The 25,995-nt window shown below is 36.9% G+C and overlaps 1 protein-coding gene across 6 annotated transcripts; it reads right to left on the bottom strand.

The window, feature by feature from the left end:
- Positions 1-1,644: 1,644 nt before the first annotated feature.
- si:ch211-117c9.5 (sodium- and chloride-dependent creatine transporter 1) lies at positions 1,645-25,555 on the bottom strand. Of its 6 annotated transcripts, none has more exons than XM_058762733.1 (15): positions 21,696-22,501; positions 21,475-21,529; positions 17,469-17,738; positions 14,281-14,412; positions 13,800-14,079; positions 13,191-13,323; positions 10,282-10,416; positions 9,749-9,852; positions 6,757-6,881; positions 6,454-6,566; positions 4,638-4,778; positions 4,443-4,545; positions 2,828-2,928; positions 2,574-2,744; positions 1,645-2,270 (listed from the first exon to the last, which is right to left on the bottom strand). In XM_058762733.1, the coding sequence occupies exons 3-15, from the start codon at positions 17,617-17,619 to the stop codon at positions 2,139-2,141; spliced, it is 1,821 nt and encodes a 606-aa protein (XP_058618716.1). In that variant the 5' UTR covers positions 17,620-17,738; positions 21,475-21,529; positions 21,696-22,501; the 3' UTR covers positions 1,645-2,138. The 6 variants fall into 6 exon arrangements, with proteins under 6 accessions (XP_058618716.1, XP_058618717.1, XP_058618714.1 ...); XM_058762734.1 differs by having other exon boundaries at positions 21,465-21,529; XM_058762731.1 differs by lacking the exons at positions 21,475-21,529; positions 21,696-22,501 and adding an exon at positions 25,403-25,555.
- Between the last annotated feature and the right edge of the window lie 440 nt (positions 25,556-25,995).

The following is a 25,995-nucleotide window of genomic DNA, read 5'->3' on the forward strand; positions in this document are numbered from 1 at the left end:
CTGCTACAACAGGAACAAAGTGAAATATGATAATACTGTATATTGGATTTTAGTGCGAATTAATATGCAGTACAAATGAATAAACAGCAGGTTTGAAATGTCTGACATTGTTTGCTCATTCAGCAGTTAAACTGTGTAACTCTTAAACTGTTAAAGTTCATTTCGAAACAGTACAATTAATAAACATAACAACACTGACCTCACAAAGAAGATCAGAAAGGTTTTGTGGCGACTCTGTTGACTGACTTGTTAAACCCTCATTAAACCCACTTGTTAAAAAAGTTTACTGCACTAATCACATTCCAGACCTCATGAAATTCCAGCATTGCAACCCAGCAATAAACTCTCTGAATTTTTTCTCAGAATTGCGAGAGTTTATTTATCATACTTCTGTTTTTGTTGGATGGCACAGTGTTGTGAGGACAAATCACCATAAAGAGTTTATGGAGAGAATGCTATCAATGTGTCTCTTTTCACTGACACGGTCACTCTGAAAACCATAAGAAAGGGACAGGAAGAGTTAAGAAAGGACAGAAGGAGAGTGAGAGAATGAAACTGCAGCTGCTGGAAGGGGAAGTACAGATGAGAAGCTTCAATGAAACTGACCTTGAAACAATATCACACTGATATGTTACTATGACACACGCTCAGACCTTGTTACTGTGTTTCCCTCTCATTCATGTGAACTGTTGCTCTGTTACAGGACCTGCGTTACCAGGTTGTGTGACCAGCAGGTCTCATTCTGTCCTTCACGGGCCGTCCTTTCTGCTGCTGTGCCCAATAATGACCCTGATTCCACCACAAAATCACTGCCGTTAGTAGGTACTTACTGTATATATATATATAGCTAAGAAAATGTCTAGTCATTTTGAAAAATGTGTGTGAACTGGTTTAGCAAGTGAGAACTCAAGTGTCAAAGAATTTTACTGAAATTATTAAAACATGAATCAAGAACACTAATCCCAACATAAATAATTAAAAATGAATTAGGAAGATCCTGATTACAGCTAATTTTCATTGACTATTGTCTTTTTTTACTTTTACTTTTATTTAGCACGGATGCATTAAATTGATCAGAAGTAACTATAAAGATATGTAAAATGTTACAAAATATTTCTATTTTAAATAAATGCTGAACTTTTGAACTATTTAAAAAATATATCACGGTTTCCACAAAAATATTAAGCAGCACAGCTGTTCTCTACATTGATAATTAGAAATGTTTCTTGAGCATCATATTAGAATGATTTCTGAAGGATCATGTGACACTGAAGACTGCTGAAAATTCAGCTTTACATCACAGGAAGAAAAAAAATATTTTTTTTTAACATATATTCAAATAGAAAGCAGTTATTTTTCAATTGTAATAATGATTCACAATATTACTGTTTTTACTGTATTTGTATATCAAATAAACACAGCCTTGCTGAGCTTGACTTCTTTACGAAACATTAAAAAATCTCAACACCCCCAAACCTGGAACAGTAGTGTATATAACTCTTTTCATGTTTACACTGCAAATATATCACTACATTTCTTCATATATTTTAAATATTTAAAATTTTGTATCTAAAAACATTCTAAGAACATTTTTTTTTTTAAATTATTTGATAATTTGCATAATGGTTTTACCAAACCAAATAAATGCACACAATATGATTTTGGTCTAAATTTTTTTCATTTATTTTTTATTAATTAGCCCACTCTCTGCTCCAAAACACTGCTGTATGATCTCAGTGCAACGTAACAAACACAAACACAAACACAAACACAAACACATAATACTGAACAACATCAGCACACTGGCAGATAACGGTCAGTCAAGCACAAGCTCGCATGATTATCTTGTGCGCCTGAGGCCTTCTTCTGAAATATAATTACACTGAGAGAAGATCAGCATTATTACTGCATGACAGTTGATATGTGCAGGCTCTAGTGTGGCTGAAGTGGGATGACACTGTGTATGTTAATGGCATATGGGTGCTCTGCAGTGTAGTATGGACTTGACTTGAATGATTCTCTAGCATCATGACAGAGCGAACACTACTGTGTGTGTGTGTGTGTGTGTGTGCGTGTGCGTGAGTGTGTGTAGGGCAGTGCTGTCTGTATCCGATCATTTGCTAGTGCTGGCCAGGATATTAAATGACACTTTCATATAACAGTGTGTTTTTATTCTCTTCTGCCTTTGGTAGAAGTCTGGCTTCATTCTCAGGTGGAAGGAACTCGAGGTGATGTCGACCCCAGATAGGTGTCGTCAGATGCTGCCAACGCTGAACAGAGAAACACAGAGTCACACAAACTGAACACCGCTGCATCAGACAACAGATTCATACAACTACTGCTGAGTAACTAGAAGTCATTTGGCATCAAATAAGTTATCAGTAAATAAAACAAATTATACTAAAAAAAAGAGTTTTGTTACTTAAAACTAAATAAACATTAACTGAAATAAAAGTATACTACTTTACGTACTAAAACTACTTCAGATCATGAGTAGCTTTTAGTCTGATATGCTCCAGAGTAGTTTTTTGCATGATAAGCAAAGTAGCAACACACACACACGACAGTCGTACCTCCATGAGAGAGCCTTTGCAGTGCAGCAGTTTGTAGAGGACGGTGACAGGAATGCAAAGCATTGATGAGAGAGCGAGAAACCAGCCCAGCACCTCACCCCACCACGGGTACACATACACCGCATTATACACTAATCGCTTGTAGTTGACCACATGAAAAAAGAAAACACCCTGCCAAACACACAAACACCCTTTTAATACCCTCTCAAGAACATGAAACCCCATGCTGATCCATTACTGCATGAAAAACCCACCATACACACTACCGGAGTGACATAAGACCAGCACCACTTCATATACGGCAGAGGACGATAGCCAATCATACAGGCCACATTGTCCATGAAGCGATCAGCACCTTCAGAGAGAGTCAGAGACTGAGAGTGAGGTGTTTTTATGGGTTAACACAAAGACTCTGTATGTGTATCTGCATGTTCGCCATGATTTTCCCAGGTACGAGACGTTCCTGAATCAATACACTTGTTGGAATGGGAGAACATTCATATAAAACAGGGCTTCTCAAACTTTGTAGCAGCCGAACCCCTTCAATGCAAATATTTACTTCAAATATGCGTGAAATTTTAAGTTAGTATTTCAGTAATTTAACATACATTTGCATATTCCCAGCAAGGTTGTTATAGTCAACTTAAAATAAAACCATAAAAAATGTTACTTGAATTAAAATAAATGTTAATTGAAATAAAATAATTTTTTTAATGTAGTTGCCAAAGCAGCATCTATCATTTTCATTTAGTTTCATTTGATGTACTAAATTAACTAAAACATAAAGAAATGTAATAAAAAATTATGTAGACATATAATATATATATATATATATTATAATAATATAAATATTTATGGAATGGGGTCGTGGCATATGGGTAAACATGAATTATTTTAGGGTTTGGTATGTTTTTTAGTAAAAGTTTTATTTTGGTTGATTGTTTTGATTTTAAAATGGTACATATATATATATATATATATATATATATATATGGAGAGAGCGAGAGAGAGCTGCACAATTTGTCCAAATTTTTTTTATTGTGATTATGTTGTCATATATTGTAATTGCAATTTGAACTGTGATATGACAATTCATTTCATATGAAAATGTCTCATATTGCTACTGCTGAAACACCAGACACAAAGAACAAAGACTCTACAGCTAATGGAAATAATTAATTTTAAGGGTGTTAATACCTGGGTTCAGTCTTTACAAGAAACAACTATATACAAATATTTATGTCTTAAATTATTAACTTTCAAACATTCAAACCAGGACAAATGCAGTAAATTTAATCTTTTAAATTTTTAATTGAAATTTAAATAAAAAAAAGTTAATCTTGCACACATTGCATTCCTAAATGTTAAGCTCTGAAACTGGACATGTGTAAATGAACACAGTGCCGCATTTCACTCTGAAACACTGAGCACAACTGATTATATAATTCTTTAATGAAATCGCAGCCTGTGATTTAATAGGAGACAGCACCATTTCAGTTCTATTTATCGAATGATTGTGCAGCCCCATTAGCTTCAATCAAATGTTACATTTGCAGTTCCCTCATAAACCCCCGTTTTGGAAACACTGCTAATTTTAGGGTCGGGTTTGGGGTTTCCTGGCTAGTTTAACCAAGCAAGACTTCTTCAGTTAACCAGCATCTTCAGCTTCACTGTTCCAAAGCTAAACCACCATAAACCAGTCTGGACCATCAAGGAAATTCCAACTGGTCTTTAAAGCAGGATTGAATTTTTGTTAGAATTACGTTTGCTAGGAATGTTGTTGCAGGACCAACAAAATATGTTGATTCAGGAACAGGTCCTACTTGGCAAAATCACAGTCCCGGTGTTTGCATGGCAACAGATTTTTACCATACACCCAGGCAACCACCACACACTCCCAGAAGGCTTGCCAGAGCAGAGTAATCCCACTCGCGGAGTAATAATCAAACAGCTGAAACACATACATCCCTCCCTGTACAGAGAGAGAACGTAACCAAAAACACAATCAGGAAACTGATATGAACTCTATTGTATGATATACCTCACCGTCAGCCTCAGACGTACCTGTGTTACCATGGAAAGATCAATAGTAAAACAGGTAAAGCAGCATATTGCCACAATAACTTCACGACGCTGAGAGCCGAGGAATGACTTTGGGGGCAGCATGTCCATTATTCCAGTAATAAAGCCTTCAACACCAACAAACTGAGAGAGAAAAAGGAATCTATCTGAGAAATATGTGGGCAACAAGGACATCTGAATGTGTCTGACCTTGTCAAACATTGTTGCTAATCTAAGAGTGCTACGGCTAATCCAAGGCATTGTGTGAACATTAAGGCGCCGTTCACACAGGATGTGTTCTTGCATTCCTGTGCTATTTTTTAATTTGCTTTACGTACACATGCGTCACACTGACAGAGATTACATAGCCGGACGTTGGTGGGCTGCTGTACTGTTGCTGGCTAATATATCTTCCTACTTGACTTTAACATGCAAAATTTCTGCATTTCATCACTGCATGTAAGGTTACACTTGAGAAAAAGAAGTGTGCTTAATTGTACTGAATGTGCACTTGTAATGTATTTCAAATCTTAAAGGTACATTAAAAAAAATGACTTGCAGATAATATAAGATTAATGAATTAAAAGGCTACTTAAGTGTCCTTAAACAGAGTTCACTTTCATGACTATCTATGTTTCCATCCACCCATTTTTATGCGCATTTTGGAATAGCACATTTAAAAAAAATGCTGGATGGACACGCCAAGATGCGCATAAATTCTAAAAATACACATAAAAAAAATACACATAAAAAAACTAAACTTTTTATCCGATAAGAAAAAATAAACTACGATGAAAACAAATTTATTTACTGAATTAATTCAATTAATTAAATAGGCATCAAAAAAGACATCATATATGAAAATTACTATATGTAATTGTTAGTGCTGTCAAACTATCCAAAATAAAAGTTTTTGTTTACATAATATATGTGTGTGTACTGTGTATATTATTATGTATACATAAATACACACACATACAGTATATACTTTGAAAATATTTACATGTTTACACATTCATATTCTTATATTTTATATTATATATAAATATATTTAATATATAAACGACATATACAAGTGTTTGTATTTATATATTTACACTCAAGTGTACTACAAGTTATTCTTTAAACAGAAAGAAGTTATTTTAAAAAAAAAAAATCTAAATACACACATACACATTTAAATAGTAATTTAGACAGCAAATTTTATAGTATATATAGTTTATATTTTATTTATAAGTATATTTATATTTTATTTATAAATACTTGTCAGTACATTCAGCAAAACCATATTTCAAACAGAATTAATTATGAAATTAGATATAAAGATGTACTTAAGTCCTACTTAAGTGGGTCAAAAAAGCAATCTAATTGCATTTAATATAAATTTACACTATAATATATTTTCATTTAATTGCAATTAACATGCAAGTAAGTGTCTGAAAACACTCCTTATATTATTTTAAAATATTTTTTAAAGTCTATTATTTACATAAGTACTCTATTTAAATGTAATGCTAAAGTGTACTTAAGTTGTAAGTTAAAGCTGCTTTGCTGAAGTTCAAATTAAAAATAGATTAAAAAAAAGAAACCTTTTGTTTGATTTCTATGTGCTCCACCTTGCTGTTTTTGAGCCCAAGAACGCACCCTGTGTGAAGTAGTTTAAGATACAGTTCAGACAATGAGTTTTTCAGATAACTTTCTATCAGACCATTCCATATAAAATGGATTGTAACAATTTAATCAGTTTGATCACTCGCTTACTGAAAATAGCAGTAGGACTTTTCAAATCTTTGTCATAATTGAGTGGGTGGAGCCTCACCTGACTGTCCAATCCCAACACCAGAAGCATGAGAAAGAACAGCACCGCCCACAGCGGCGCTAAAGGCATGAGCGACACTGCTTTAGGATAGGCAATAAATGCTAAACCAGGACCTGAGAAAAACAAGACCCACATGTTTATGTACCACGGCATGGTATGGTATTCCAAGGTGTTTAAAGAATACAATGGCACTATTATAGTACCATGTCCAAAAATCTACTGTAGTAGTATGGTATGTTTTGTTCAGGCAGTCAAGGAGAATGAAGGAACGGAGAGTGTGATGAGGACAGAGGTATATCTCACCACTTTCTGCCACATTGCTGATGTCGACGCCTTGTTCGGACGCCATGAATCCCAAAACTGAGAAAACCACAAATCCTGCAAAGAAGCTTGTGCCGCTGTTTATGAGAGCCAGAACGAATGCATCCCTGCAGTGGGAGAGAGAGAAATCATCGTGGGATTAGCATGTAGCAGAACACACAGTGCACAGGGTTAAACTGGGTGAATGTTGAACTCATGCGACCTCTGATCTCTGATCTGATCACATGCATGCAAACACACACGCACTACACTGGCCCACAGGGATGCTGAGGATTATGAAGCCATACAGAAAAAACACTGAAAAAACATTTTGGCCGGGAGGCCTTTGTTTCGTTACTGTGTTTATTTACAGACAAAACAACAACACAATAACACACATGCAGTGAGGTCCAAAAGTCTGAAACGTTGTTAGACTGATCATATAATTTGCAGTGAAAAATTCATATCATTTATAGTGAAAATTACTATGTTATATACTACATTATTTTTTATTTAAAACAGTTTTTCTTTGATGAACAGAAAGTTCAATGAAAAACATTTATTTTTTGTAACATTATAAATGACTTTACATCACTTTTGATCAGTTTAATGTATACCTGCTGAATAAAAGTATTAATTTATTACTGTTTTCAACACTAATAATAATAATAAATGTTTCTTGAGCAGCAAATCAGCATATTAGACTGATTTCTGAAGGATCATGTGACACTAAAGACTGGAGTAATGATGCTGAAAATTCAGCTTTGATTACAATAAATTACATTTTAAAATATATTCAAATAGAAAACAGCTATTTTAAACTGTTATAATATATTTATAGATATTTTGCTGAGTGTGTTATTGTGCTGGTATCTTAAGGACTACCGTGGACAGCTGACTCCTAATGTTTTTTATATTCTTCATATTCTGTGTGGTGGTCAGTTCACACTGATAGAAATTAATATTTTCCAATAAGTTTAAACAGATTTTTACATTTTATGGGCATTTTTTACCTTTATAAAGCTATTTTTCTAAAAGTGTGCATTATCTTTTGAGTCAAAGTCTTACATTTAATCAGTGATTGAGAATAATAAGACATTTGGGCTGTTACCAAGCACATGAAAATTCATCTTTGCAATGCAGGGGAAACGCAGAAGCAGCATCTGAAGAGGCATTCAGATGTATTTACACACTACTGTTTAGTGCAGAACATGAAAGAATTTTACCTGCAATTACAAATGCATAAATAATGTTTTGATATAATAAACATAAAACGTTGAATACTGTTATTTTAAATTATTTAAATAATAAAAATAAACTTTAAAGGGGACCTATTACGCCCCCTTCATACAAGATGTAAAATAAGTCTCTGATGTCGTATATGTGAAGTTTTAGCTCAAAATACCCCACAAAAATTGTTTTATAGCTTGTAAAAATTGCCACTTTTAGAGTATGAGTCAAAACTACCACATTACTATTTAAGATAATTCTGATAGCACTTGAAGGCAGCATCAGTGAAAATAGGCAGAGACAATGGTAGCTTTAGCAATTAAAAGTGCCAAGTGGCAATTTGGAAAACAAACGCATGATACTTACTTTGTCTGGAGCTGATGTTTACGCACAAAGCGTTGGTATTGATTCCTAAACATTTTGGGGACGTTACCGATTTTTTCCGGGATATTTCCTTCGAAAATGAAATTTAACCACAGTGTCCTCGGCTCAGATGAGGGGAGATTATGGCGACTCCTATGTTCATTAGTGCATCCCAAAACACAACACTTGTAAAGCCTCGTTGGCGCTGACATTGTATATATCTCCAGTAATGGCGGACTGCAGCTTCTCATTCAGGGCTGTGTTTATGCTAATAGGGCAGAGAGTGTCACAAATGGGCGGGACTTTTTCCCCTCGGTGACGTGAACAGAGGGAGAATCTGAAACAGCTCATTTTGGTTTTATAAAAAAATTAGTTGGTGGATTTTTAACATTATAGGCTGGTTGTTTTCACACACTGCAGCCACACAACTGTGTTCAAACATCTTATAAAAGTGATTTTTGCGTAATAGGTCCCCTTTAAATATGAAATTAAAACCGCCAGCAGGTGGCAGCAAGTCACTGCTAATAAGTGAGTCATTGTGATTGAACCGAATCATTTAAACGGGTGATTCATTCAGGAACGAAACACTGTCATGTTCCTCAGAGATGCAAAACAGCGTTGTGGCTGTGTTTGGAATTATTTTTGTTGTCGAAATAGAGCAAAAACAGGCAATATGGTGTCTAAAATGTAAGTTTCTTAATTAACTTCTTGTTTTTTGAAAATCAATATTACGTTTGTATTCATGGTAATTTTTGGAGAAAGAAACGGCACTCTTTGTAAATGATATAAATATTTACATTTTCTGTCCCCATATCTTGAATTTTGTGATCATTGTAAATGTATTTTAATAGACTGAATCATGCAGTGAAAGAACACACTCTAAAAATGAGCAAACGCACTAGTCTAGACCTAGACTAGACGTAGGGGTGTTTTGAATGGTTTTTGCAAAATACTCGATAATGTCAAATTGCACATCGTTAAAACAACAATTACGATAATTATATTATCACAGACGATATATATCGCACACCCCTACCTGTACCTACTATATACACAAAAAAATTATAATTAATTAAATAATAGTAATAATATAATAATAATAATAATAATAATAATAATAATTAAATAATTATTGCTTTACTAATTTAAAAAAAATCATATTATATAATGGAATAAATATTATGTTACATTAAATATTAGAAATGTTTAAATAAAGTACTTTTGTTAAAAATGTTGACATAAACATGTCTCAGATTCATTTACAGTCCTCACGTCCATCTATACATTATGCAAATCAATTGAAATTCACACTAATCTACTCTTACACAGTATAATGATCACAAATTTGAAATATAACATTATGCAATTATCCCTGTGTGTGTGTGTGTGATATTTTGCTCACTGGTAACAGTTGTTGTTGAATCGGTTGTAGCTCCCAAGAGCTGTCAGGGCCCCCAGACCGATAGCATAAGAAAAGAAGATCTGTGTGGCAGCATCAATCCATACCTGCCATCATAATCATCATGACAACAAGAATTATAAAACCATGTCACTTGTCTCTAGTTTTTGCTTTAAAAATACAGTGCACGAGTCAATCTTTGTTTACTGTTGGATCTTAGTGCTGTTTACTCTTGAAAGCACTTGCATATTTTACTTGACCAGCCAGAAATATAAAGTCTGTAGCATGTTTTGAGATAAATTATGAAATAAATAAATAATTAAATAAGTACAAATTTTTGTTGTCCCATTGTTTTCGTCAGATTTGATTCACAATTTATTTGGGCCAAAATAATTCTTAAAAAAAAAACATTATTACTGTTTTGATAATACTTAACATTATATTTTTATTTATGAAATGTTTAATTGCTGAGACATGGTTTGCAACATAGAATCTCGTACCCACATATATCTAAACACGTGCAGCCATGCTCTCACCTGTGCCTCTGAGAGTTTGCTCCAGTTTGGTTTCAGGTAGTAAATAATGCCATTAATAGCTCCTGGCAGTGAGACGCCATGAACAAACAAGACCACCAGGACCAGATATGGGAACACAGCTGTGAAATATACAACCTGCACACACACATATAGACACAATACTGTACTGCTCATATTTTTCCACCTAAATGTAAAACCACTGTAGCTCCTGAAATGAGTATTACAGTCTGAATCATCATAGATTTATATTTATTATCACAGTTCGAAATCGTTTCTCTGACAGTCAAGCACTAGAACTAAACCCAGCGCACACACACATCCGCGGGGAGAGCTAATAATCAGCTTACATGGCCAGTGCTCTGGCTTTTGATCTATTTTCTCAACAAACATTCATAATGGTTCGGCTGATGTGTGCACAGTAAGTGTATGTAAGGGATAATGTAGAGCCAGCCATCATTACCGTAAAATAAACCCTAGCAGGATGATCAGGAGGACACTGACGTGAAGCAGATAATGAGCATCTGACTGTACATTATCCCACTTATTACACAGCTACTTATCAAATATACAGTGGGTACGGAAAGTATTCAGACCCCCTTAAATTTTTCACTCTTTGTTATATTGCAGCCATTTGCTAAAATCATTTAAGTTCATTTTTTTCCCTCATTAATGTACACACAGCACCCCATATTGACAGAAAAACACAGAATTGTTGACATTTTTGCAGATTTATTAAAAAAGAAAAACTGAAATATCACATGGTCCTAAGTATTCAGACCCTTTGCTCAGTATTTAGTAGAAGCACCCTTTTGATCTAATACAGCCATGAGTCTTTTTGGGAAAGATGCAACAAGTTTTTCACACCTGGATTTGGGGATCCTCTGCCATTCCTCCTTGCAGATCCTCTCCAGTTCTGTCAGGTTGGATGGTAAACGTTGGTGGACAGCCATTTTTAGGTCTCTCGAGAGATGCTCAATTGGGTTTAAGTCAGGGCTTTGGCTGGGCCATTCAAGAACAGTCACAGAGTTGTTGTGAAGCCACTCCTTCGTTATTTTAGCTGTGTGCTTAGGGTCATTGTCTTGTTGGAAGGTAAACCTTCGGCCCAGTCTGAGGTCCTGAGCACTCTGGAGAAGGTTTTCGTCCAGGATATCCCTGTACTTGGCCACATTCATCTTTCCCCTCGATTGCAACCAGTCGTCCTGTCCCTGCAGCTGAAAAACACCCCTACAGCATGATGCTGCCAACACCATGCTTCACTGTTGGGACTGTATTGGACAGGTGATGAGCAGCGCCTGGTTTTCTCCACACATGCCGCTTAGAATTAAGGCCAAAAAGTTCTATCTTGGTCTCATCAGACCAGAGAATCTTATTTCTCACCATCTTGGAGTCCTTCAGGTGTTTTTTAGCAAACTCCATGCGGGCTTTCATGTGTCTTGCACTGAGGAGAGGCTTCCGTCGGGCCACTCTGCCATAAAGCCCCGACTGGTGGAGGGCTGCAGTGATGGTTGACTTTCTACAACTTTCTCCCATCTCCCGACTGCATCTCTGGAGCTCAGCCACAGTGATCTTTGGGTTCTTCTTTACCTCTCTCACCAAGGCTCTTCTCCCCGATAGCTCAGTTTGGCCGGACGGCCAGCTCTAGGAAGGGTTCTGGTCGTCCCAAACGTCTTCCATTTAAGGATTATGGAGGCCACTGTGCTCTTAGGAACCTTAAGAGCAGCATAAATGTTTTTGTAGCCTTGGCCAGATCTGTGCCTTGCCACAATTCTGTCTCTGAGCTCTTCAGGCAGTTCGTTTGACCTCATGATTCTCATTTGCTCTGACATGCACTGTGAGCTGTAAGGTCTTATATAGACAGGTGTGTGGCTTTCCTAATCAAGTCCAATCAGTATAATCAAACACAGCTGGACTCAAATGAAGGTGTAGAACCATCTCAAGGATGATCAGAAGAAATGGACAGCACCGGAGTTAAATATATGAGTGTCACAGCAAAGGGTCTGAATACTTAGGACCATGTGATATTTCAGTTTTTCCTTTTTAATAAATCTGCAAAAATGTCAACAATTCTGTGTTTTTCTGTCAATATGGGTGCTGTGTGTACATTAATGAGGAAAAAAATGAACTTAAATGATTTTAGCAAATGGCTGCAATATAACAAAGAGTGAAAAATTGAAGGGGGTCTGAATAATTTCCATACCCACTGTATATGTAAAATATTGATTTGAGTACTTGTTGATTAGCTTAAAACTTCCAATAGCAACAGCCCATTACAGAGTTATAACGTCCATTACAACATACAAAGCAATCAACAAACGAAACGCTGCAATAATGTTACAATATTTATTTATATTATTAAATTATATATATATATATATATATATATATATATATATATATACACTGTATATACTATACTATGATATATATATAATATATATACTGTCCAACCTAAAATTTTGGGGTCAGTACAAGTTTTTGTTTTTGAAAGAAGTCTCTTATGCTCAACAAAGCTGCATTTATTTGATCAAAAATGCAGTAAAAACAGTAATATTATTACAATTGAAAATAACTGTTTTCTATGTTAATATATTGCAAAATGTAATATATTCCAGTGATGCCAAGCTGAATTTTCAGCATCATTACTCCAGTCTTCAGTGTCACATGATCCTTCAGAAATCATTCTGATTTGCTGCTCAAGAAACATTTCTTCATATTTTTGTGGAAACCGCAAGTCATTTGTTCAAGTTTCTTTGATAAAGTTCAAAAGAACAGCACTGATTTCAAATGCAAATTGATCGCAACATTATGAACTGTAATTTTTGATCACTTTAATGCATCCTTGCTGAATAAAAGTATTCATTTCTTTTAAAAATTTTCAGCCACCATCTTTCACAAACATATATTTGTACCTTTCCAGCGGACTTAACACCCTTCCAGATGCAGAAGTAGACAATGACCCACGTAGCAAGCAGACACAAGACCATGTAACCGTTGATGTCACCCACTTCATCCAAACCACCAGACAGACGTAGGACTTTACGCCTGATCAAGAAAGAAACATTTCGTCAAAACTTAGCCATTCCCAAAATAAAGCGAAAAGGTCTGAACGACCATGCTATAATACAAATGTAATCACAGCTAAAGTACACTGATAGACACAAAACAGCAACTGACAATGTAGCAAGGCCTTCTTGCTTTCTACAAACAGTTAATACATAAACAGATAATACATACAAATGGTTAATACACAAACGGTTGACGGTAGCCATTGACTTCTATAGTATTTTTTTCTATACTATTGAAGTCAATGGCTACCGTCAACTGAGGTACTCTTTAAAATATCTTATTTTGTGCTCAACAGAAGAAGCTCTTTCAGGTTTGGAGCAAGTAAATGACAGAATTTAAATTTTTGGATGAAGTATCCTTTTAAGAGCTTCAATAGCTCATCTGATGCCACAACATTTTCTCATTAAAATAAATACAAATCTGGGATTGGAAAACATTTCAAAGACACTTACTCCCAGAATTCCATAACAGATGATCGCAAACCCGTGTGCTCCAGACAGCTGGCGCTGGTGTTGGGGGAGGAGACGTTGGGAAGGGAAGGGGACAGTGACTGATTGAAACACGCACGGCTGAAGTTAGTGGTACAGTTGACCGTGTTCCACTCGTGTCCACACGTGGCCCACGGCAGAGGGGAAGTGAAGGAGTGAGCCAGAAAATACAGGCCCCAAACCAGAACCATGATGTAGTAGGTGTTGCAGAAGAACACGATCACCATTGATGCCAATCCAAGCCCTGGAGGAAAGAAAGATACTGCCCTTCTTCACATGCTATGCATCATGCTGGATATTAAAAGCCAGACAGATCAATATTCTGTTTTGCCATTAAAAATGAAAGATAATTGCTGGCAGGATGAGATATGGATCTGTTTAGCTAGAGGTTGGCAAGGGTTGGGATGTAAAATACAAAATTTTTAGGCTGTTAATAATACTCCACCTTTAAAAAGAGGCGCGATGTTCCATGTGGCGACCCCACCCTGTTTCATGAATTGACCCAATGCGATCTCCAGGAAGAACACTGGAACACCTCCAACAAACACCATCAGGATATAGGGGATCAGAAACACACCTGCAACACACAGGAAATGACAAGACTTAGGCAGACTTTTAAAATGCTCATTACAAAAATAGTATACTTAAGCTTGAACTGAATGTAATGCTTTCGGATACTTAATTGCATGTTAATTGCAATTAAATGAAATGTATTATAGGTTATTTTTTTCAATACGCTTCAAGGGATAGTTCACCCAAATAAAATTACCCTATAAGTTACTCACCCTCAAGCCATCCTAGGTGTATATGACTTTCAGACAAATATAACTAGAGTTATATTAAAAAATGTCCTGGCTCTTCCAAGCTTTTATAATGGCAGTGAATGGGGGTCCAGATTTTGAAGCCCAAAAATGTGCATCCATCCATCATAAAAAAGTGCTCCACATGGCTTTGGGGGTTAATAGAGGCCTTCTGAAGGAAATCAATATGTTTGTGTAAGAAAAATATCCATATTTAAAGCTTTATAAATCATAATCACCAGCAGCCATATCACCCTGTAGCCCAAGACTGGTTGCCCACTGAAGCTAAGCAGGGTTGAGCCTGGTCAGTACCTGGATGGGAGACTCCTGAGAAAACTACGCTGCTACTGGAAGAGGTGTTAGTGATAGAAGTGATGGAAGAGGTGCTAGCAGGGGGTGCTCACCCTGTGGTCTATGTGGGTCCTAACACCCCAGTATAGTGATGGGGACACTATATTGTCAACAAGCACCATCCTTCTGGATGAGACGTTAAACCGAGGTCCTGACTCTCTGTGGTCATTAAAAATCCCAGGATGTCTTTCGAAAAAAGTAGAGGTGTTACCCTGGCATTCTGGCCAAATTTGCCCATTGGCCTCTGACCCTCATGGCCTCCTAATCATCCCCATACACTGATTGGCTTCATCACTTGTCTCCTCGCCACCAATAAGCTGGTGTGTGGTGGGCGTTCTGGCGCACTATGGCTGCCGTCGTATCATCCAGGTATATGCTGCACACTGGTGGTGGTTGAGGAGATTCCCCCCCTTCTATGTTAAGTGCTTTGAGTGCCCAGAAAAGCGCTATATAAATGTAACAAATTATTATTATTATTATCATTATAATCTCTAGCTTCCGCTAACTGTCATACCGCATTCACGAGAGAGTGGGGTCCAGTGGATGACGTAGGATGTAGGTGTAGCGTAAGCTCCGGTCTCGAGAACCAAGTTTTGTTTACAGCAACAGAAAACCAGTCTCCTCTCGGCTTATATCGAAATCCTCCGATATTTTTCTTTACAAATCCTCGTTTTGTACTTCTAATTCCTGGTGTTTTGTTTTGCTTATGCTACGCCTATGTCCTACGTCATCCGCTGGACGCCACTCTCTCGTGAACGTGTGTACGACAGTTAGTGGAAGCTAGAAATTACGGTTTATAAAGTTTTAAACATGGATATTTTTCTTACACAAGCACATCGCTTCGCTTCAGAAGGCCTTTATTAACCCCCTGAAGCCATGTGGAGCACTTTTTATGATGGATGGATGCGCTTTATTTTGCTTCAAAATCTCAACCCCCATTCACTGCCATTATAAAGCTTGGAAGAGCCAGGACATTTTTTAATATTACTTCGATTGTATTCGTCTGAAAGAAGAAAGTCATATACACCTAGGGTGATTTGAAGGTGAGTAAATCATGGGGTAATTTTCATTTTTGGGGCATACTATCCCTTTAAGTAAACTCTTAAAATGTAGTCTTTGTGCATGTAAAAGAGAGAGCAAGATAGATTAGATCTCCATTGCAAATCATGTTGTTTACAGACAGATAACAAATCCAATGTTTAGTATCAGCTCTATAGACACAACTGACCCTGTTCTTGAGATCAGGCATCTGATGACACTGATGCTGAATTATTGACAGGCTTCAGCTGGCAGTAAAGGGGAAACAAAAAAAGCTTATAACTCTGAGCAACATACATCACCACCTACATGCATCAGAAGAGCTGCGCAGATGGTTAATGTTACGAGAGAAGGAGAGGAGAACAAAGAACAGAGTGTCACTTCTTCAACCTTTGATAAACTCAGGCCATGAACAGTAGACAGCCATTGTCCTTCCTCTTTCTTCCTGTCTGTCGGGCCCACTTTTATTTTTCTCAGCGCTTTGACCTTCTAGTTTATCTCTACTGGCAGATACCTCATTACACTTCAGATGATTTAGTATATTAGTGTTAAAGGAACAGTTCAGCCAAAAAGGGAAACCTGCTGAAAATTCACTCACCCTCAGGCCATTCAAGATGTAGATGAATTTGTTTCTTCGTCAGGACAGATTTTGAGAAATGTAGCATTGCATCATTTGCTCAACAGTGGATCCTCTGCAGTGAATGGGTGCCGTCAGAATGAGAGTCCAAATAGCTGATAACAACATCACAATAATCCACAAGTAATCCACACCACTCCAATCCATCAGTTAACAAAACTTAAAATGCATTATTAAGATGTTTGTAACATTCTGTCCATAATATTGCTTTCTCCAGTGAAAAAGTTTTTTCTGAATCAGAAATATGCATAGAGAAATATATAGATCAAGCAAAAACAGTCCAAAACAGATCTAAACAAATACATTGGTGGATTTTGATGTGAGAGGACAAGGGATGGACTTTTTCACTGGAGGAAGCTATCATGAAGTTATTTTGGATTATGGACTATTTTGGACAAAAGCAATGGTTTGAAGTTAAAATGTCTTGATGGATTACAAATAAGACAAACACTTAACAAGACAGTAATTAATGGACTGGGATCGTGTGTATTATTGTGATGTTGTTATCAGCTGTTTGGACTCTCATTCTGACGGCACCCATTCACTGCAGAGGATCCACTGGTGAGCAAATGATGCTATGCTGCATTTCTCAAAATCTGTCCTGACGAAGAAACAAACTCATCTACATCTTGAATGGCTTGAGGGTCAGCAACATATTATTTTTTAAATTGAGGGTCACTAATTGGTCAATAATTGAGTATAGAAAGGAAAATCTCACATTTTCAATTTGGTCTCAAGACATTTAGACCCACTATGTATCTGTTTGGTTAAATATAATATATTTGTGCCTGACTGTATATATCTCACCTCCTCCATTCTTATAACAGAGGTAAGGAAATCTCCAGACGTTTCCAAGGCCAACAGCAAATCCAACACAGGACATGATAAAGTCCATCTGTCTGCTCCATGTTTGTCGCTCTGAATGCCCCAGGTCTGTGTTGGGGTCACCGGTCTCCATCAAACCCGTGCAAACACTGGGCTCAGCAACCTCCGTACTGGACCCCTCAGTCTCTGACACCAAAGGACGGGCGACTTCTGCTTCCTCCTGAGATTCATCCTCACACGTGCCGCCATCATCTGAGAGAGAGAGACGAACACGACTTTGTGAATGCTTGACCCTTCTTTTGCTTTAATAACAGCAGAATTTTAACTGATATGAACTCCAGTAGTCTGTAGAAAAGTGTAAAAATCTAATATCAAAAATGTGCATATTTGATTTAAATAGTTCATGTGTGTGTGTGTGTATATATATATATATATATATATATATATATACAGAGCTGGGTAGTAACTGATTACATGTAATCTGGATTACGTAATCAGATTCCAAAAAGTAAGTACTTGTAATCAGAGTAAGTTACATTTTAAAATACCCGTAATCAGACTACAGTTACTTTTTTAACCATGTATTATTAATTATAACTAATTAAAATGCACATATTCACGTCATTTCTTAGTTACATGTAATGCAGGCATTACAAAACTTTTTGTCATCTAAACCTTATTCACCAAATATATTTGCTTTAAGTACCCCTTAGATTTTAAAATAAATATTTCAATAATTAAGTAACACATTTGCATGCTCATGGTTTCTTTGATGTTGATTAATGATCACATGGCATGCAGGTAAATAAAAATATTTCACCTTTTTTTAGTAAGTGTTTTATTTAAAACAAAGACTATAGAAATACAAAGACGGTTCTCTCCTATGAATGGGAGAAACTGCAACGCGCAATATAGAAACCTGACTAGACCAGCCAATGCATATGCACAGTCAAAAGCACGTCATGACTCCGAATGCGCATTGCCTGGTCTAGCCTGAAAAATAAGCTTTTTAAACGCTATTTGAGCATAAGAAACAACATTCATGGGGCAATAAATATTCATGGGACAAAAGATTTTTGTTGCTGATTTGACATACGGTGCCCTCCAAAAGTATTGGAACAGTGAAGACAAAATTGCTCTGCTGGCTGTGGAGTCAAGACATTTACAAATATGATTAAAAGATGAATATGAGACAAAACTACAGAATGTCACATTTTATTATTGGGTGATTCAACACATAGATGTTTTACCAGCTAAGAAGTTCAGCACTTTTAGAGTTTCATCCCTCGATCTGATGTGAGCATAAGTATTGGAACAGTTGCCTCACAGGTCTTTCTGAGTGACCAGCTGTGTCCTGTTGCATTAATTCTTCAGATATTAAAAACAGGGAATGTGTCGTATCAGTTATATCTGTTACTTCTGCATTCTGAATCTTGCATTCGATGATGACACACACAAACCAGGATGAAGATGAGGGAGCTGACTTTGAGAGAAAAGCAGGCAATTTGGATGCTAAAAGAAAAGAGGAAATCAATTAGAGCTCTAGCAAAAACAAAGAGCATGGAGAAATCAAGAGTTTGGAAACCACCAGCGACACCAGCAACCAACAATGACCTGATCGGCTGAGAAAACAACAGTAGTTGATGACAGAGAAATCATAAAAGCTGTGAAAATGAACCCTAATAGATGTGTCTGTAAAATCACCAACAACTTCCAGAAAGCTGGGATGATGCTCTGACAATCTACTGTCCTCAGGAGACTTTGACACAGAATTACAGAGGCTACACAGCAAGAAACAAACCTCTGACCAGCTCCAAAAATAGAAAGGCAAGATTAGAGTTTGCAAAAAAGCACAAAGGTGAGCCAGAAGAGTTTTGGAACTGTGTTTATGGACCGATGAGACAAGGATGAACCTTGTGAAGTGACGGGAAAGCAAAAATGTGGAGAAAAAAAGGGAACTGCAATGATCCCAAGCATACAGCCTCATCTGTAAAGCATTGTGGAGGTGGTGTCATGGCATGGGCATGCATGGCTGTCTCTGGAACAGGCCCTCTCAACTTTACTGATGACTTAATGTATGATGACAGTAGCAGAATGAATTTGGAAGAGTACAAAACCATCTTGCCTACCAATATTCAAGAAAATGCCACCAGACTCATTGGGAAGTGCTTCATGTTGCATCAGGACAATGACCCAAAACACCCTGCCAGTTCAGTCAAGGAGTTCATCAGGGCAAAGAAATGGAAAGTCTTAGATTGCCCAAATCAATCTCCAGATTTAAATCCGATTGAACATGAATTTCAGCAGCTGGAGAGGAGACTAAAGGCAGAAACTCCCCAAAACAAGCAACAGTTGGAATTGGCTGCATTAAAGGCTGGGAAAAGTATTTCAAAGGATGAGAGCAAGAGTCTGGAGATGTTTATGGGTCACAGACTCACTGCTGTGATTGTGCGCAAGGGATCTGCAACAAAATAATAGCTTTTAATCTTTTATACCTGCCTTATGTTCAACTGTCCCAATACTTATGCTCACATCAATGAGTGGGATGAACTCTAAAAGTGCTGTTCTTTTTATTTGGTAAAACATGTATGTGTTGAAACAGCTAATAATAAAATGTGACATTCTGTAGTTTTGTCTCATATTCATCTTTTAATCATATTTGCAAATGTCTTGACTCCACAGCCAACAGAACAATTTTGTCTTCACTGTTCCAATACTTTTGGAGGGCACTGTATGTAATTTAATTGTGAGTTCAGCGAGCAGTTTTTGAGATTTCAGAATTCCCCCATTCATTAAACATTGTACGAGCTGCCGGAGGTGTTGCAAATATGGCCGACAAGTGAAGAGACTTTCCTCGAAAGGGAGTTCAAATTAAAAAAAAAAAATTTAAAAAGAAAAAAAAAAGAAAAGAAAGGGAGTTTGTTTTAAAATGATTTATTTTCATTTAAATTTTTTTATGATTTAATTAATAGTCAGCTTTTCATTAAACTCACAACCCCCCTGCAGTTCCTTTACGAACCCTAGTTTGGGAAACCTTGATGTAATATAATGTTTAATGCACTTCATGTTGTTAATTACAATGAATGGAACAAGTTTTCTTACTCTTTGCATTTTTTACATCATTATGGTACAAGATAATGCTATTTAAATCAATGTGATAAACGAGTTAAATCAAAAGTAATCTAAAAGTAATCTGATTATATTACCTAAATGTGTAATGTAACGGATTACATTACTGACTACAATTTGTGTCATGTAATCTGGAATCAGAAACGGATTACAATTTGTAAGTAATCTGCCCAGCTCTGTATATATATATATATATATGTGTGTGTGTGTGTGTGTGTGTGTGTGTGTGCGTGTGTGTGACCCTGGACCACAAAACCAGTCATAAGTCGCTGGGGTATATTTGTAGCAATAGCGAACAACACACTGTATGGGCCAAAATTATCAATTTTTCTTTTATACAAAAAATCATTAGGATATAAAGATCATGTTTGTAAATATCCTACTGTAAATTTATAAGAACTTAATTTGGACAACTTTAAACCCGATTTTCTCAATATTTAGATTCACCCCCAGATTCCAGATTTTCAAATAGTTGTATCTCAGCCAAATATTGTCCGATCCCAACAAACCATACATCAATGGGAAGCGTATTTATTCAGCTTTCAGATGATGTAAATCAAAATGGACCCTTTTGACTGGTTTTGTATTTCAGGGTCACACACACACACACACACACACACACACACACACATATATATATATATATATATATATATATATATTGCACCCATCCAGCATGATGATTTGATTGATTGTTGTGTTCCTATAACATCATTGGCAGTTTTATGTATGTCAGAGATGCAGCTGGATCCAGATTGGAGCGGATTGAGGGACTGTGTGTGTGTGTGTGTGTGTGTGTGTGTGTGTGTGTGTGTGTAAGGAAGAAAGTGAAGGAGAGACATTTGATACAGGTAAATACATGGAGAGACCAGATCTGGATCCTGTTCAGATAACTCGACAGTTTTTAGAGCAGTCTGTGTAATGGAAAGATACATTACGCAAACACCAATCTGATTCAATCAATTTATAGATTACATTTTATATCAGGTCTATGTAAATACACAGTAATTAAGGTGTTATTCATGTTATCATCAATAGGAATGTAAACAAACAAGCATATAGTTATAAACTCATTCTTACTGGAGAAATGCTCTTCTGGCGACATGCCGCGCGCTGGCCAGCAGGAGCGCCGCGCGCCCGAGAATTTACAAATAACGGTTCTTCACGTTTTATTATTTTTTAATTCGCGTTGTTCAGTACTTTTCCGTGGGGTTGCTGTCTGATTGTTTGTGTGAAATTGATCCTCAGCAGAACGTTGACAAGATTGATCTCCAAATTATAATAATTGACGTGCGTCGCTGGCAGACAATGAATAAAAGGGTCTCAAAAGCAGTCGACAAAGCACTTGAAGGTAAGCCTGAAGAATCGCATGGATGTTGGTTAAACGCGAATGATAGTAAGTCTTAAAGAATCCGTCGGTTTGGTGAAGTAATATAACGGAAAAGCAGGTGTGAGGTTGCGCCTGTCTCGTTGGATATTACACTGATCTAAGCATCAGCGCTCAGCTGCAGCGTCCCGGTTGTGACGCTCGGCGCTGCGCTGTGATTGGCTGACCAATGTACGGCCGTCTGTGATTGGCTGATGTCCGAGGTTGTCACACACAAACGCGTACCTGACCAAAGCCGCGTACTGAAACAAACTATGCATGCATCTGCACTCCCTAAACGTACATAGCGATGCACTATTCATGTGTTAACACGTCGAGTTCACACTGCATGATTTTCAGAGTCATCGGATCACCGTTGTTTTCACACTGCACGACTATCTGGGGTAGCGTTCAGTCGCTGCGGTGTTCACACATTGCATGATGGATCGGCGACAGGAGGTTACACACAGCATGACTTTACAACAGGAAGAATCGCCGACAGCTCTGTCTGCTCCGCAAACTACGTTTCTCAACCTAACGCACGCGAGAAGTGATAAAGAAATAACGCAAGATCACGCTGCTATTGCGGTGTCTCCTCCCCGATGAAACAGTAACAAAGATGACTTCCTTGTTAACAACATAAAGTGCCTATAGAAAGTCTTCATACCCCTTTTTGTTATGTTGCGTTATTATGTCGTCCCCCTCCCCCACCCCACCCCACTCACCATAATGGCAAAGCAAAAAACGGATATATCACAACTTTGCAAATGTATTAAAAATAAAACACTGAAAAAAATACCCTTAACTCAAAACTTAGTTAAAGCACTTTGGTAACAATTACAGCCTCATGTGTTTTTGAGTATGATGCAACAAGCGTTGCAGATCTGCATTCTTCTCTTTAGATAATCTCAAGCTCTGTCAGGTTGGCTGGAGACCATCGGTGGACAGCCATTTATAGGTTTCTCCAAAGCTGTCTGATTGCCTCCAAGTCCCTGTTCTGGCTGAGCCACTCGAGGACATTCACAGAGTCGTCCCTAAGCCTCTCCTGCATTGTCTTGGCTGTGTGCGTAGGGTGATTGTCAAGTTAGAAGGTGAACTTTCAGCCCAGTCTGAGGTTCTGAGCGCTCTGAACCAGGTTTTCATTAAGGATTTCTCTGTATTTGGCTGCATTCAGCTTTCTGTCTTCTCTGATCACTTCCCCAGTCCCTGCTGCTGAAAAACACCCCCACTGCGTGATTCTGCCTCCACCACGCTTCACCGCTGGGATGGTATTATGCAGGTGATAAGCGGTGTTTTCCCTCAGATATGAGGAATTCAGGTTCATCAGGCCAGATAATCTTTTTTTTTTTTCATAGTCTGAGAGTTATTTGGGTGTATTTTTGTAAATTCCAATCAGAGTTTCATGTATCTTTACTGAGGAGAAGCTTGAGATTGGTCACTTTGTCATCAAGCCTAGATTGGTGGAGTGTCGCAGTGATTTCTCCCATCTCCATATAAGATCATGGAGCTCAACCAGAGTGACCATCAGTGTCTTGATCACCTCTCTAACCAGGACCCTCCTCCTTCGATTGCTTAGTTTGGCCAGGAGGCTAGATCTAGGAAGAGTCCTGATTGTTTCAAACCTCATCCATTAAGGATTATGGAGGCCAAATGCTCCTGTGAACCTTCAACACAGCAGAATTTGTTTGTAGTCTTCCCCAGATCTGTCTCATCACAATCCTGTTTCTCAGCTCTGCAGGCCATTTCTTTGACCTCATGGCTTGCTCTGACATCCATTTCAGCTGTTAAACTTTATATAGACAGGTGTGTGCCTTTCCAAATCATGTCCAATCAAATGAATTTGTCACAGGTTAACTCCAGTCAGAGTACAGAAACATCTCAAAGAAGATCCAGTGAAACTGGAATGCTCCTGATCTAAATTTCAAGTGTCAAAGCAAAGGGTATGAAGACTTGTGCAATGTCATTTTTTCAGTGTTTTCAGGAAAAAAGTAATTTAAAGCATAATAACAAAATGTGAAAAAAATTAAGGGGTATGAAGACTTTCTATAGACACTGTACTTCTGCTGGGAAACATGTATATACACAAATCTAACTTCTTGAAAGTGAAACCAACGTTTTGTGCATTTTATGATGAGTTTATTTCTTATACAAAAGCTCTCAAAGTGATGAAAAAGAAAAATGCAATAAATCTTTTTCCCTTTATAGAAGAATATGATTTAACCATAGCCCCCTTTTATGTTTAATTACATTTTTTATTATTATATCTCTCTATCAAATATTTCTTGGGCGTCAGCGATTTCGTAAAATCTGTCGTGAGTGAAAATCAGGGCGAATATCGTGCAGTGTGAACTCAGCATAAGAAGATGTGTTTGAGAGTTTCAGAGATAATTGCTAATCAGAGTAAAATCTAAACAGAAATGCGTCGAGTGAGCCACTCATGATCAGTGCTGGGTTAATTTGAGTGCACTGGGTTGATTATTAGCTTGAGGACCTGGTGAAAAGGAAGAATAAATGTGGTTTGGCAAAAGGAACCTGACTTGAACTGATGTTCCCTGGATCTAAGTTTTCTGTTGAACTTATGGGCGATTACCTTTAGACTTTCAGCATGTTGTGCAACTTTATTTATTTGAATCTGTTTGTAAAATTTGACTCTATATTTTAAGTGGGTGCATATGAGTGGATCCACACAATTTGAAGTTTGTGAAAATTATGTAATATTTAAAATTATTAAAAAAATTCAAATATTTTAAGTAATTTGAAAGTACGTTTTAGTAATTAAGTAAAGTATTGAAGTAACTTTTTTATTTTAAAGTATTTTTTAAAGTTATTTTTAATTGCTTTAGTTTTTTATTTTTTAATTATAAATTACAATTTTAATTAAGTATTTTTTATTTTGAAGTCATTTTTAATATTTAAAGTAATTTTACTCAATAATCATTTATTAATGTTTTTTTTTTTCCGTTTTTTTTTTTAAACCTTTTTTGCCATAATACACTCAGGGTTCAGTTTGATACCAAAACACATTTTAAGAGGTCTCCATTCTAACTTCTCCAGTAGTTACAATGGACCTAAATAACCTCTTTAGACTTATTGTACCCTACTATACTATTAAAGTAGTTTGCATCATACTTCAGGGGATAGAAAAGGTCTTTTGCCTTTGCCAAGCCCAAAGGTACTCACAAACCAGTATCAAATTTATACAGTACATAATAGATACAAGCAGCTGTGAGAAACTATTCGTGTTTAGTGAGTCACCAAAAGCCCCAAAATTCCAGACTCTGTATTAAGCCTCAAGATCCAGAGGGTATTAAAGGATCTTTTGCAATAACAGCTTACATGCTGTTCTATTGAGTGCAAATCAGCAGCTACAGCACAGAAGAGTGTGAGTGTGAGTGTGAGTGTGTGTGTGTGTGTACAGTACCTTCAGGTAGCACATTTGAACGTTTTTTTCTTTTGAAAATGGCATGTGTCATCTAAAGTGGCAACATTCTGAGAATATAGTTCTCTGTAATGAAAACAAATGGAAGGTTACTATGAAAGGTTTATCAAATTGTTAGAACAGAAATTGTTGGAATCTCTCGTGGATACTTAAGTAATTTTCTATAATTGCGCCTCATGAGTTTGAAATTCTCTCAATTATCACTGCCAGTTCTAAACCATTAAAGTTTAAAATTCGAAACTTAGTTTCAAAGCTGTTTTATGGAGTTTTATGTACTAAAAGTGTTTTTGGAAAGATGTTTTTTCAGCTGAACAATCGGTTTGTTGTTAAACAACAGTACAGCCCATTGAACACACTGTATTTTGAATCCCTCACAGCCTGGATTTCATATCTGTTAAAAATTAAACATGGTGCTAGCTAGATTTATTGACTCGTTAGTTAGGCAGTGATTTTCAATCCTGTTCCTCTGGACCCACTGTCTCCCTTATCTGACACACTCATTTGAGTTCATGGAGCTCTTTCCTAATGAGCTGATGATCTGAATCAGGTGTTTAAATTAGGGAGACATGAAAAAT

Source organism: Onychostoma macrolepis, chromosome 23 (genome assembly GCF_012432095.1).
Source record: "Onychostoma macrolepis isolate SWU-2019 chromosome 23, ASM1243209v1, whole genome shotgun sequence".
In the NCBI taxonomy this organism is placed as follows: Eukaryota; Metazoa; Chordata; class Actinopteri; order Cypriniformes; family Cyprinidae; genus Onychostoma; species Onychostoma macrolepis.